Source organism: Phocoena phocoena, chromosome 7 (assembly GCF_963924675.1).
Source record: "Phocoena phocoena chromosome 7, mPhoPho1.1, whole genome shotgun sequence".
Lineage (NCBI taxonomy): Eukaryota > Metazoa > Chordata > Mammalia > Artiodactyla > Phocoenidae > Phocoena > Phocoena phocoena.
The window spans coordinates 43008563-43021325 of NC_089225.1; the positions used below are offsets into that span (position 1 = coordinate 43008563).

At 38.5% G+C, this 12763-nt stretch overlaps 1 protein-coding gene across 4 annotated transcripts in view; it reads right to left on the reverse strand.

The window, feature by feature from the left end:
• The window catches only part of WDSUB1 (WD repeat, sterile alpha motif and U-box domain containing 1), a 67803-nt gene that overhangs the window by 38520 nt on the left and 16520 nt on the right, over positions 1–12763 (reverse strand). For 2 of the 4 annotated variants that reach the window (XM_065880749.1, XM_065880750.1), the window contains exons 5-8: positions 5184–5217; positions 3878–3918; positions 3691–3797; positions 2781–2960 (exon numbers count right to left, since the gene is read on the reverse strand). In XM_065880749.1, coding sequence (XP_065736821.1) covers positions 2781–2960; positions 3691–3797; positions 3878–3918; positions 5184–5217 — 362 coding nt within the window. The remainder of the gene's footprint in view (positions 1–2780; positions 2961–3690; positions 3798–3877; positions 3919–5183; positions 5218–12763) is intronic. The other 2 variants (XM_065880752.1, XM_065880751.1) reach the window with 1 other exon arrangement.

Consider the following 12763-nt stretch of genomic DNA (forward strand, 5'->3'; position numbering starts at 1 on the left):
CTAGAAAGAGGAAAGAATGGGATTCTTTTGGGGGGATAAAAATGTTCTGCAATTAGGGCTTCCCTAGTGGCGCAGTGGTTGAGAGTCTGCCTGCCGATGCAGGGGACACAGGTTCATGCCCTGGTCCAGGAATATCCCACATGCCACGGAGCGGCTAGGCCCATGAGCCATGGCTGCTGAGCCTGCGTGTCCGGAGCCTGTGCTCCGCAACGGGAGAGGCCACAACAGTGAGAGGCCCGTGTACCGCAAAAAAAAAAAAAAAAAAGTTCTGCAATTAGATAGTGGTGATGGTTGTACAACTCTGTGAGTACACTAAAAACCAGTGGATTGTACACTTAAGAAAAAATGACTTACGCATTGAAAATTACAAAGCATTGTTGAAAAAGAAATTAAGAAGACCTAAATAAACATAAAAATATCCTGTGCTGGGCTTCCCTGGTGGCGCAGTGGTTGAGTCCGCCTGCCGATACAGGGGACATGGGTTGGTGCCCCAGTCCGGGAAGATCCCACATGCCGCGGAGCGGCTGGGCCCGTGAGCCATGGCCGCTGAGCCTGTGCGTCCGGAGCCTGTGCTCCGCAACGGGAGAGGCCACAATAGTGAGAGGTCCGCGTACCGCAAAAAAAAAACAAAAACAAAAACAAAAAACCTGTGCTTATGGATTAGAAGAATATTGTTAAAATGATAATAATCCCCCAATTGATGTAGAAATTCAGTATAATCCCCATCAAAGTCAGGTGGCTTTTTTGCAGAATTTGACACGTTGATCCTAAAATTCATATGGAAATGCCAAGGGACCCAAAGGAGCAAAACCAATCCTGGGGAGAAAAAAAATCCAGAGATGGAGGACACACAATTTTCAATTTCAACACTTACTACAAAGCTATAGTAATTAAGACACTGTGGCACTAGTATATGGATAGACAAATAGATCAGTGAAACAGAATTGAGAGTCCAGAAATAAACCCTCACATTTATGGTCAACTGATATTTAACAAGGGTGCTAAGGTAATTTAAAGGGGAAAGAATAGTCTTTTCAACAAATGGTGCTGGGACAACCGGATATATGCATCTGAAAGAAGGTAGCTAAACCCTTACCTCACATTATATACAAAAATTAAGTCAAAATTGACCACACACCTAAATGTAAGAGCTAGAACTATAAAAGTCACAGAAGAAACACAGGTGTCAAGATTCAGGATTAGGTTTGGGTTTCTTAGATATGACACCTACAGCACAAGCAATGACAGAAAAAAAACAGATAAACTGGACTTCACCAAAATTTATAACTTTTGTGCATCAAAGGACACTTTCAAGAAAGCATAATGATAAACCACAGAATGGGAGAAAATATTTATAAATCATATCTGATTAAGGGTCTAGTATCTAAATTTATATAAACAACTCAACAATAAAAAGACAAATAACCCAGTTTTTAAAATGGGCAAAGAATCTGAACGTTTTTCCAAAGAAGATATACAAATGGCCACTGAGCATATGGAAAGTTGTTCAACATCACTAGTCATCAGGAAAATGCATATCAAAACCACAATGAGAAACCACTAGGATGGCTATAATTGAAAAACTAAACAATTGTTGATGAGGATGCAGAGAAACTGGAATCCTCATACACTGCTGGTGAGAATACAGAAAAGCACAGTTGCTTTGGAAAACAGCCTGGCAGTTCTTCAAATGCAAGCACAGAGTTACCATATGATCCACCAATTCCACTCGACAGTTTTCAGAGTTTTGTTTTGTTTATTTGATGGTTATTTGTGTCTAGACTCCATCAGTTTTCAATTATGTAGCATTTGCAGGGATGGGGAAAGGGTAGGGAAGAGGGTACAGGAGTTGATGGCCTATTTAATTTGTCATCTTATTAAGAGCCAGATGCCTTTTCAGAGTTATATTAAATATAGCCAAATGTTGCTCATTGCCCATACTGAGGGGCTACTAGCCCTCAAGCTGGTAAAGGGTCTTTTCTTCCTGAGCAATTAAGTTTAATAACACTCATTCCCAACTCCCAATCACAAAAGGAGACATCTTCTTCTGGCCAAGTTCTGTCAATATGATTTGGTAACGCTCTAGAAAACTGAAAACAGATGCCCACACGAAACGTGTGTATGAATGTTTATAGAAGCAATTTTCATAAAATCTAAAAAGCAGGAACAATCTAAATCCAATCAACCAGTGAATGGATGAACAAAAAGTGATAAATTCATACAATGGAATATTATTCAGCCATAAAAAGTGAAGTACTAATATATACTACAACATGTATGAACTCTGAGAACATGCTATGCAAAAGAGGCCAGACAAGGCCATACATTTTATGAAATGTAGAAGAGGCAAATCCTTAGAGACAGAAAGTAGATTAGTGGTTGCCAGGAGCTAGAGAGACAAGGAATATGAGTGACTGCTAATGGGAATGGAGTTTCTTTCTGAAGTGATGAACATGTTCTGGAATCAGATAGTGGTGATGGTTATACAACTTGAATAGTCACTGCACTGTACACTTATAAAAGGGTGAATTATATCACAATTTTAAAAATATATACATTTTAAAAATTATAGTTACATGATAGCTTTAATTACCTAAAGAAACAGTACGTAACATTTCTTTTCCATAATCTAATAAAAATATACTATACTTCTACACACAGACATATACCAGAACTACTACTGTGCTAGAATATTAAAAGGAAACCATTAATGCAATTAAAACCAATCTCAGATTATTAAAAGTTGTTTTTAAGACTGCCTAACTTTCACTAGGTCTTACCAATTTTCAAATCATCAGCTAGACTTTCTTTTGTAAGATTCAACAGTTCTCGTCCATCTATGTTATTCATTTTGAAAATACCAACAAGGTCTTTTAAACCTTGTGCACAAAGCCAGTTTGAGACATCGTCCTCTGACCAATCTTCAGTAAATTGCTTTGGTTGATCTTCTGCAATCCTTGCTTAAAAACAAACAAACCAAAAAAACCCCACAAACAAAAAGTAAGTGAAAAAACAACAAGAAAAAGTATATATCCTTTATAAACATTCTCACTTTGTACTAAAAAGTAAATGAAATTTTCTTAAGTCTGTGTTTTCTACTTTAAAATCCTTTAAGAAATTTTTAAAAATCAAATAATACTACGTATAAAGTATTATTTAATGCTACATTAAATGCTGCTCTTTCGGAACATTTTACACTCCAGAAAAAGTTTATCTTTATTATATAAAATTCATATCAGCAGAAGTATTATATGTGATCTGTCATCTGCATATCAGCACCACTAATTGGTTAATTCTGACAGTGATAAAAATAAAACTCCTAAATTAAGTGTCAGTGTTGCTTGAGAAAACCAAAAATAAAACCAACAAGATAAAACTATCATTTCTATTTTGTTCTAGGCTATATTTATCTGAAAAATTAGTATGGAGTATAAATAAAGAGCTTACAAAACTATGGGAGGTATGATATACATGAATGTGCATCCAAAAGCATTTACCAACAGTTTTAATGTAGATGTCTGAGTTAACTTTAACACTGGGTTCTCTAAAATTATTTTTAAATTATATTAAATTTGTATGTATGCTTTATATTGAGAAAAGCAACATGAATAATTTGTCAAAAAATTACTGAATTTCTCCTTTTAATGGTGAATGGTGCTGAACTGGGTTACACATGATATCCTTACTAACCTTGGCAAGGTGTTTCCAGGTCAAACTGCCAGATATTCACTGTTTTGTCCATTGAACCAGTAGCAAGTAAAAGGATATTGGGTGCAAAGGCACAAGTCGTGACATACCTAGTTAATAAAAACAACTATTATATATCCTCAGACCAATTTTTTAATTATATTAATACAAAGTGAGGTTAAGTTCAGACCTGGTGTGCTGAGTCAAGGTGTGAAGTATATCCTCAGTATTCTGAAAAACAACACAAACAGCTTTATATTTACTCAGGCAAGAGTAAAGCTACTGATAAAGACTTGTTTGACCTGAATGGTTTATATACTCTATGTATTCTAATATTATGAGTCACTAATATAAACCAAAACTTTACCCAATGAATAGAGAATAGCATTTATAACTAATAACATTATCAAGTACGTATTTCACTCTTTCTCAATTATCAGTACTGCTGTCTGCTGAAATTTTTAGTATAATATAGTCCTGGCTGATTTGTCTCAACTTACTAATAGTAACCATGACATGATTTGTATTTTTGCTATGGCATTTGACTGTACCCACTGCAGACCGGTGAGGAGAAATTAGTCATTTCAATATTGAGTACACTTAGCGGGCCATCCAACAACTAGATGTATTTAACTAAGACTCATATACATATTTTATGGAGAAAATTTAACATTATAGCTATTTCTGTGAATGTAAAATCTCGTGAAAATTTCCTGAGAAACATTAAGGATCTATTTCACCTCGTTTGAGTACTCTTGCCCACTTCCTGCCAGAACTCAATAATTTTAACTGCTGTGTGGAGGACTAGCTTAGCTTCCTTGCTTGACCCACTACACTTTGATAATTCACATCTCTATTTCTTTGCTGGCATAGCTACAACCTAAGCTCAACCACTGTAAGGTCCCACTCAACACCGATTTCTCTTGGAGAATATTTTCGTCAATCATACTTTCACTATATATTAAATGTTCATTTTTCTTCATACTTATGCAACCTGGTCTTTATTCACACGCATCTATCAAAAAGCCCTATTTTTCCAAATCCTTTATAACCTACTCTTCTTATACTAGTCTCTAAATCCAGGTGGGACTCTATAAAGTGATAGAGCCACTTTCAGCTTTCAGCTATACCTTCCCAAAACCCTCGGGTAAACACTCCTTTGCTGTTATGGAAACCTGGTGTAAGAGTTTAAGAAAAACTGACTTAAAGTGATTTTTTTAATATTGATGCTCTTTAAATCTGTATTTTCTTTGATCAGACTAAACATCTGTCTATCTTAAAACCATTACTGAAATATTTAAGGGCTTGTTCCAGAAGCAATACCTTACCTGCATAACTATTTCAGCACTTCTGAAAATGTATATATTATATTCTTGGGCATCCTAAACGGAAAAAATATGTACATTTTTCTCATCTTGCCTAGCTAAACTTGAAGTTCAGTAGCCTAATAAGCAAACATAATTTATACAGATCATACAAGATTTTGAAATACTTACAGTATCATACACTATGACAGACTTATCCACTGATCTTTAAAAGAAAAAAAAGAAGATTATGGGTGAAAGTTCTATAAAAACAAAGTACAGTATTTACGTAATTAGTATTTTTTAATCATTTTAATAACTTTTTAAGAAAAGGCTGAAATATTGATATGCACACATTCAGAATGCAGTCTATTTTTGTTCATATGTATAAACTTTTATTTAAAAAAACTACATGCCATATACCAAACACCAAATTTATCAGAAAATTATAAACTTTATTAAACGCTAGCACATGCTACTTATACTATATAGCCATAAACAGAATAAGCATTTGTAATGTATAAATAAGACGCAATCTCATATCAAGTTAGTAACTCGAAGGGAAAAACTACAAGGAAAAGCTAGTACATTCTACTTGATTTTTGTTCCAAATAGCATTGCTATTATTGATATAGCCGTGCCTTAATTACTAATCAATATGTATATATGTCTTGATTGTGACTCATTTTTGAAAATTATGATTCTAAACTTGATATGGACCCTACATTGTTTCTTTCAATGCTATAAAAATTAAAACAACCGGGGCTTCCCTGGTGGCACAGTGGTTGAGAATCTACCTGCCGATGCAGGGGACACGGGTTCGTGCCCTGGTCCAGGAAGATCCCACATGCCACAGAGCGGCTGGGCCCGTTAGCCATGGCCGCTGAGCCTGCGCGTCCGGAGCCTGTGCTCCGCAACAGGAGAGGCCACAACAGTGAGAGGCCCGCATACCGAAAAAAAAAAAAAAAAAAAAAAAAAAATTAAAACAACTGGGGCTTCCCTGGTGGCGCAGTGGTTAAGAATCTGCCTGCCAATGCAAGGGACACGGGTTCAAGCCCTGGTCTGGGAAGATCCCACATGCCACGGAGCAACTAAGCCCGTGCACCACAACTACTGAGCCTGCGCTCTAGAGCCCACAAGCCGCAACTACTGAGCCCGCAAGCCACAACTACTGAGCCCATGTGCCACAACTACTGAAGCCTGCACACCTAGAGCCCGTGCTCCGCAACAAGAGAAGCCATGACAATGGGAAGCCCGCGCACCGCAACGAAGAGGAGCCCTCATTCACCACAACTAGAGAAAGCCTGCACACAGCAACAAAGACCCAATACAGCCAAAAATAAATAAATAAATAAATTTGTCAAAAAAAAAGAATACAAGAGAAACACGCCAATTTTATCTGCACAGCTGCTAGGCAAGAGCAACAACACATACAGTTATGTGCTTGATATGGAAAAGCATACAATCACAAGCTCAAGGGAGATGAGTGACACTGTAGTGATGTCATACAGCCACCCATGTCACAAATCACCTAAAGCATTTTATTTCAAACCAGTTTTATACAATGACCAAAAAACTAATCAAATGAAATTACCCACAACTATTTCATTAGGTCAAGTATGTTCCTAAGGTTTAAAGATTTATTTTACACTCACACATTTTTATTTTAAAAATATATCATTCGGAAAGTATGTGTAGTCTCTTACAAAGATGTAGAAAAAAGAAGATAAAAATTATGTGAAGAAACTGGGGAGGAAGAGAACATAAGGATGAGGTGGGGGAAAGAGATGAAGGTTAAAATTAGTATTTAAAATATATGTCACAACATAGAGTCCACTTTGTTAACAGAGGGCTGCAAGTTTGTTGCCGAGCTTCTTCAATAGCAATTTTAAAAAGGAAACATGCTCTGTCATACAATTTAAGATAGAAACACAAACCCAACGCATGGGAAAGGGACATCAATTCTTTAGACTGAGACCTGTAGGAACTATTTTCCCCAAGGTCTTTACAGAGATGAAGCTATGAAACATAGTCCCCAACAACTCTTCCTGAATGAAGATGGTAAGTTTCAAACAGCTGTTTTATAATGCCCCTCAGTATAGATCAATGGCTAAAACTTAACCCAGAAAAAGCAGAAATCAGAAAATGAGGGAGTAAAATAATGTTATATGTTATATAATTGCCTAATGTTCTGGATTACAAAAATAATACATAAAAATAATATTCTTGTAATATACATAGTATTTAATGAACCTATACTGAGCAATTATTGTGCCCCAAACCTAATAAATGCTTTGCCTGCATTTTCTTATTTAAGCTTCATAACACTCTTATGAGGAAAGTGTTCTGACTTTCCCCATTTTATAATTCAGAAAAATGAAGCTGAGAGAAGATATGGAACTAGAACTTGTTTGAGGTTGCATAGCTAGTGCATGGCAGGGCTGGGATTAAAACTCAGTAACCTGTGTTTCTGGATTTTACACTTCCTAGAACAACATCCCCCATGAATGTATTATAATTAAACTTGATTCATAATGGGCACACACCCTGACACTTTTAGCCTAAAAACTTACAAAACAGATCGCATGACTATTCAAATTTCACTAGAGCTTTCACAAGACATCTATTTTTTCAAGCCGTGTAATATCTAATAACCCTCATGATAAGCAAACTGCAACATACACTCTGTCCAAAGAACTGACTTGTTCAACAGTTCTGTTAACAATGTTGTAGAGAGTACGGGGAAATAAATGATGATTTGAGTTTTGGAAAGGTGACCTTAAGCCTTCTTATGCTAGTCATTACTGAGTGACAGATGATGGCTGTTGAGCCATTACTAATTCATGACAGTAAAACTCTGTTGTCCACATTTATAAAAGATCAAACATAAACAAGCATCTTGTTGAGAAGAGGGGGGACAATTACTTCCAGTTCTTTCTGGAATAAGATCCCTGGCCTCTTTTCTCCCTCTCTTGCTTAGCAGGAAAGGAATGACAGATGACTGGAAAGTCTGGGGAAGATGCTGGGCCATGTGGTTCAGCCCCTTCTGGGATTTCTTTTTTCTGATCTGCCCTTTCAGGGGGAGTTTGCAGTGGTCCATGCCACCCAAGAGCAGGTGAACAAGTCAGCTGCAGATCTACAGTCCTGCTATCTAGTAGTTATCTGCCCAGTATTTCTCTCTTACTGGTTTTCAACTCAAGAAGTAAAAAAGGTGTTATTTTTGAACTCTAACAATGAAAGCCATTCTTAAACTGGTTTCCAAAGAATCGTAACTACTAGAACTGAGAATTTACGGAAAAAGGCAACCTCTATTTGAATTACAAAGATTGACTCTTCCTGTTTGAATAGCAGCTAATTCATATAATGTTAACTTTATCTGGTTGGATCAAGAGAAGTAAGGGTGAAACAAAACACAAATTCGGCTAAGGGGCTAGAGGAAACTTATTAGAGGAGAGATGTGGAGAAAGATATAGAGAAAAATTTCCTACACATTTTGCTGTATGACATGTGATGCCATCATAGCCCTGAGAACTAATGAAGTGTGTGAAGCAGATATGAGAATCTATGTATCTTCTGCTAACCGATACTGAAGAGATTTTCGTAAATGTAAAACAATGCCACGTTTCTCACTATTTTTGGTTTTATTTCCCCTAAAGAAAAATGTTAATATACAAGATTATTATTATTGTTTAAACAAACTTAAAATATTTTAGAGTCTTCTTAGCTTTATTTTCTGTAAACAGCAACATATGGAACCCTTATAAGCAAAAGCTCTTTGGAGTCCTCAATAACTTTTAAGAGTGTCAAAGAATCCTAAGACTAAAAAGCAATGAGGGGGGTGAAGTCAAGATGGCGTACTAGGAGGACACGGAATTCCCATCTCCTCACAACTAGGGCACCTACCAGGCACCGGTGGGGGGCCACGGACACCTAAGGGGACGGGAGGAACAGCCAACTACCAGGTAGGACGTGGGGCGTGGGGGGAGTGAAGGGGGAGGAGAAGTGGATGTGGGACAGGACTGGTGCTGCTGAGGGGCGGCTGGGGGAGGGGAAGGCATCCCACGCCTGAAGAGGGAACTTGGGGAACCACTGGGAGGGCAGAGAATCAAAAGGGGGCGTGGCCAGGTTTCCCCTGCCCACTTGGACACCCAGGAACCTGTTGAGATCTGGGGCCTGATCCTCTGCCCACCTAGGCTCCCTCCAGCTGCGCATGTCCTGAGGGAGTGGGAGAGAGGGAAGGGGGAGCAAAAGTAAAGGCTGGACCTCCGGGACCCCTGAGGGGCAGCTGGGGGAGGAGAGGAGTTCCTACACCCAGTGGGACCCACCCACAGTTAGGGGTCCAGCAGCAACGGGGGAGACGCTGGGGGAGACGCTGGGGGAGATGGTACAGCAGGGCATAAAGCAACAGAAGGGAACAGGGCCAGTGCTTTCCCTGTCCACTCAGGCATGCGGAAGCCTGGTGGGCTCCCGGGCCCAATCCTCTGCCCTCGGAGCCTCCCTCCTGCTATGAAGAGCCCAATCCCTGCCCCTACACCCCCACCCAGGGCCCCACCTCTACACTTGGAGACCCCCTCCAACGAGCTGGGCCTACACCCCACCCACACACCCTCATTCAGGGCCCTACCTCCAAACTCCAGAACTCCACACTCCAGAGGGGCCCCTCAGGTCTTGATGCCTCTCCCATTCTGGTCAGGTCCTAAGTAGAGGCCCCGCCCCACACTTGAATGTCACCCCCCCGCCCCCTCCAGGCCCCGCCCCAGGCTGAAACATCACACCCCCACCTGCCTAGGTCTCACCCCACCCTAAACCCCACCGCTGCCTAAGTTCCACCACTGCCAAAACTCCACCCCCATAGTCAAGGCTTTTTTTTTTCTTTTTTCCTTTTCTAGATTGGAGTTCTGTTTTACCTTGTGGATTCATTGTTGTTGATTCTTCTACATTTTTATTTTTCCTAATAAACCTTTTATTTTTCTAATTCTACTTTATTCTTTACACTTTGTTATTGCTCTCTCCTTTTGGCTTGTTCCCCCACACACACTTTTTTCTTTTGTGGATTTTACCTTGTTGCAGTTGTTTCAATTATAGTTTTATTTTCCCTAATATATTTTTCATCTTTCTAATTTTATTTTATTATTCTTTGATATTTTACTGCTCCTTTCTTCTTTTTTTCTTTCTTCCCCCCCCCTTTTTTTTTTTTTACCATGCCATGAAGCTTATGGGATTTTGGTTCCCAGGCCAGAGGTCAGGCCCAAGTTCCCGTGCTGGGAGCTCCGAGTCCAAACCGCTGGACTAACAGAGAACCTCAGACCCCAGGGAATATCAATCAGAGTGAGGCCTCCAAGAGGTCCTCATCTCAGCACCAAGACCCAGCTCTATCCAACTGCCTGCAACCTCCAGTGCTGGACGTGTCAAGCCAAACAACCAGTAAGACAGAAATATAGCACCACCCATCAAAAAAAAAAAAAAAAAAAAACTAGAAAAAAATATGTTACAGACAAAGCAGCAAGGCAAAAACCTACAACACCAAATAAATGAAGACGAAATAGGGAACCCACCTGAAAAAGAAGAGTAATGATAGTAAAGATGATCGAAAATCTCAGAAACAGAATGGAGAAAATACAAGAAACATTTAACAGGATCTAGAAGAACTAAAGAGCAAACAAACAGTGATGAGCAACACAATTACTGAAATTAAAAATACTCTAGAAGGAATCAATAACAGAATAACTGAGGCAGAAGAACAAATAAGTGAGCTGGAAAATAAAGTGGTGGAAATAACTGCCAGGGAGCAGAATAAAGAAAAAAGAATGAGAAGAATGGAGGACAGTCTCAGAGACCTCGGGGACAACATTAAACACACCAACATTAAAATTACAGGGGTCCCAGAAGAAGAAGACAATAAGAAAGGGTCTGAGAAAATATCAGAAGACATTATACTTGAAAACTTTCCTAACATGGGAAAGGAAATAGTCGATCAAGTCCAGGAAGCACAGAGTCCCATACAGGATAAACCCAAGGAGAAACACACCGAGACACATATTAATCAAACTATCAAAAATTAAATACAAAGAGAAAATATTAAAAGCAGCAGGGAAAAGCAACAAATAACATACAACAGACTCCCCATAAGGTTAACAGCTGATATTTCAGCAGACACTCTGCAAGCCAGAACAGAGCGGCAGGACATATTTAGTGATGAAATGGAAAAACCTTCAACCAAGATTGCCCAGCAAGGACCTCATTCAGACTTGATGGGGAAATTAAAACCTTTACAGACAAGCAAAAGCTATGAGAATTGAGCACTACAAACCAGCTTTACAACAAATGCTAAAGGAACTTCTCTAGGCAGGAAACACAAGAGAAGGAAAAGACCTACAATAACAAACCCAAAACAATTAAGAAAATGGTAATAAGAACATACATACCGATAATTACCATAAATGTAAATGGATTAAATGCTTCAACCAAAAGACATAGACTGGTTGAACGGATACAAAAACAAGACCTGGACATAGGCTGTCTACAAGTGACCCCCTTCAGACCTAGGGACACACAGAGATTGAAAGTGAGGGGATGGAAAAGATATTCCATGAAAATAGAAATGGAAATTAAAAGAAAGCTGGAGTAGCAATTCCCATATCAGACAAAACAGACTTTAAAAGAAAGACTACTGCAAGAGACAAAGAAGGACACTACATGATGATCAAGAGATCAATGCAAGAAGAAGATATAATAATTGCAAAAATTTATGCACCCAACAGAGGAACACCTCAATACATAAGGCAAATGCTAACAGCCATAAAAGGGGAAATCGACAGTAACACAATCATAGTAGGGGACTTTAACACCCCACTTTCACCAGTGGACAGATCAACCAAAATGAAAATAAATAAGGAAACACAAGCTTTAAATGACACATTAAACAAGATGGACAATTGATATTTACAGGACATTCCATCCGAAAACAACACAATACACTTTCTTCTCAAGTGCTCATGAACATTCTCAGGACAGATCATATCTTGGGTCACAAATCAAGCCTTGGTAAATTTAAGAAATTGAAATTGTATAAAGTATCTTTTCCTACCACAACTCTATGAGACTAGACAGCAACTACAGGGGAAAAGCTGTAAAAATTAAAAACACATGGAGGCTAAACAATACACTACTAAATAACCAAGAGGTCACTAAAGAAATCAAAGAGGAAATCAAAAAATACCTAGAAACAGATAACAATGAAAACACGACAACCCAAAACCTATGGGATGCAGCAAGGGCAGTTCTAACAGGGAAGTTTATAGCAATACAATCCTACATCAAGAAATAAGAAAAATCTCAAATAAACACCCTAACCTTACACCTAAAGCAATTAGAGAAAGAAGAACAAAAAAAACCCAAAATTTAGCAGAAGGAAAGAAATAACAAAGATCAGATCAGAAATAAATGAAAAAGAAATGAAGGAAACACTAGCAAAGATCAATAAAACTAGAAGCTGGTTCTTTGAGAAGATAAACAAAATTGATAAACCATTAGGCAGACACATCAAGAAAAAAAGGGAGAAGACTCAAATCCACAGAATTAGAAATGAAAAAGGGGAAGTAACAACTGACACTGCAGAAATACCAAGGATCATGATAGATTACTACAAGCAACTATGCCACAATGAAATGGACAACCTGGAAGAAATGGACAAATTCTTAGGAAAGCACAACCTTCCCAGACTGAGCCAGGAAGAAACTGAAAATATAAACAGACCCATCACAAGCACTGAA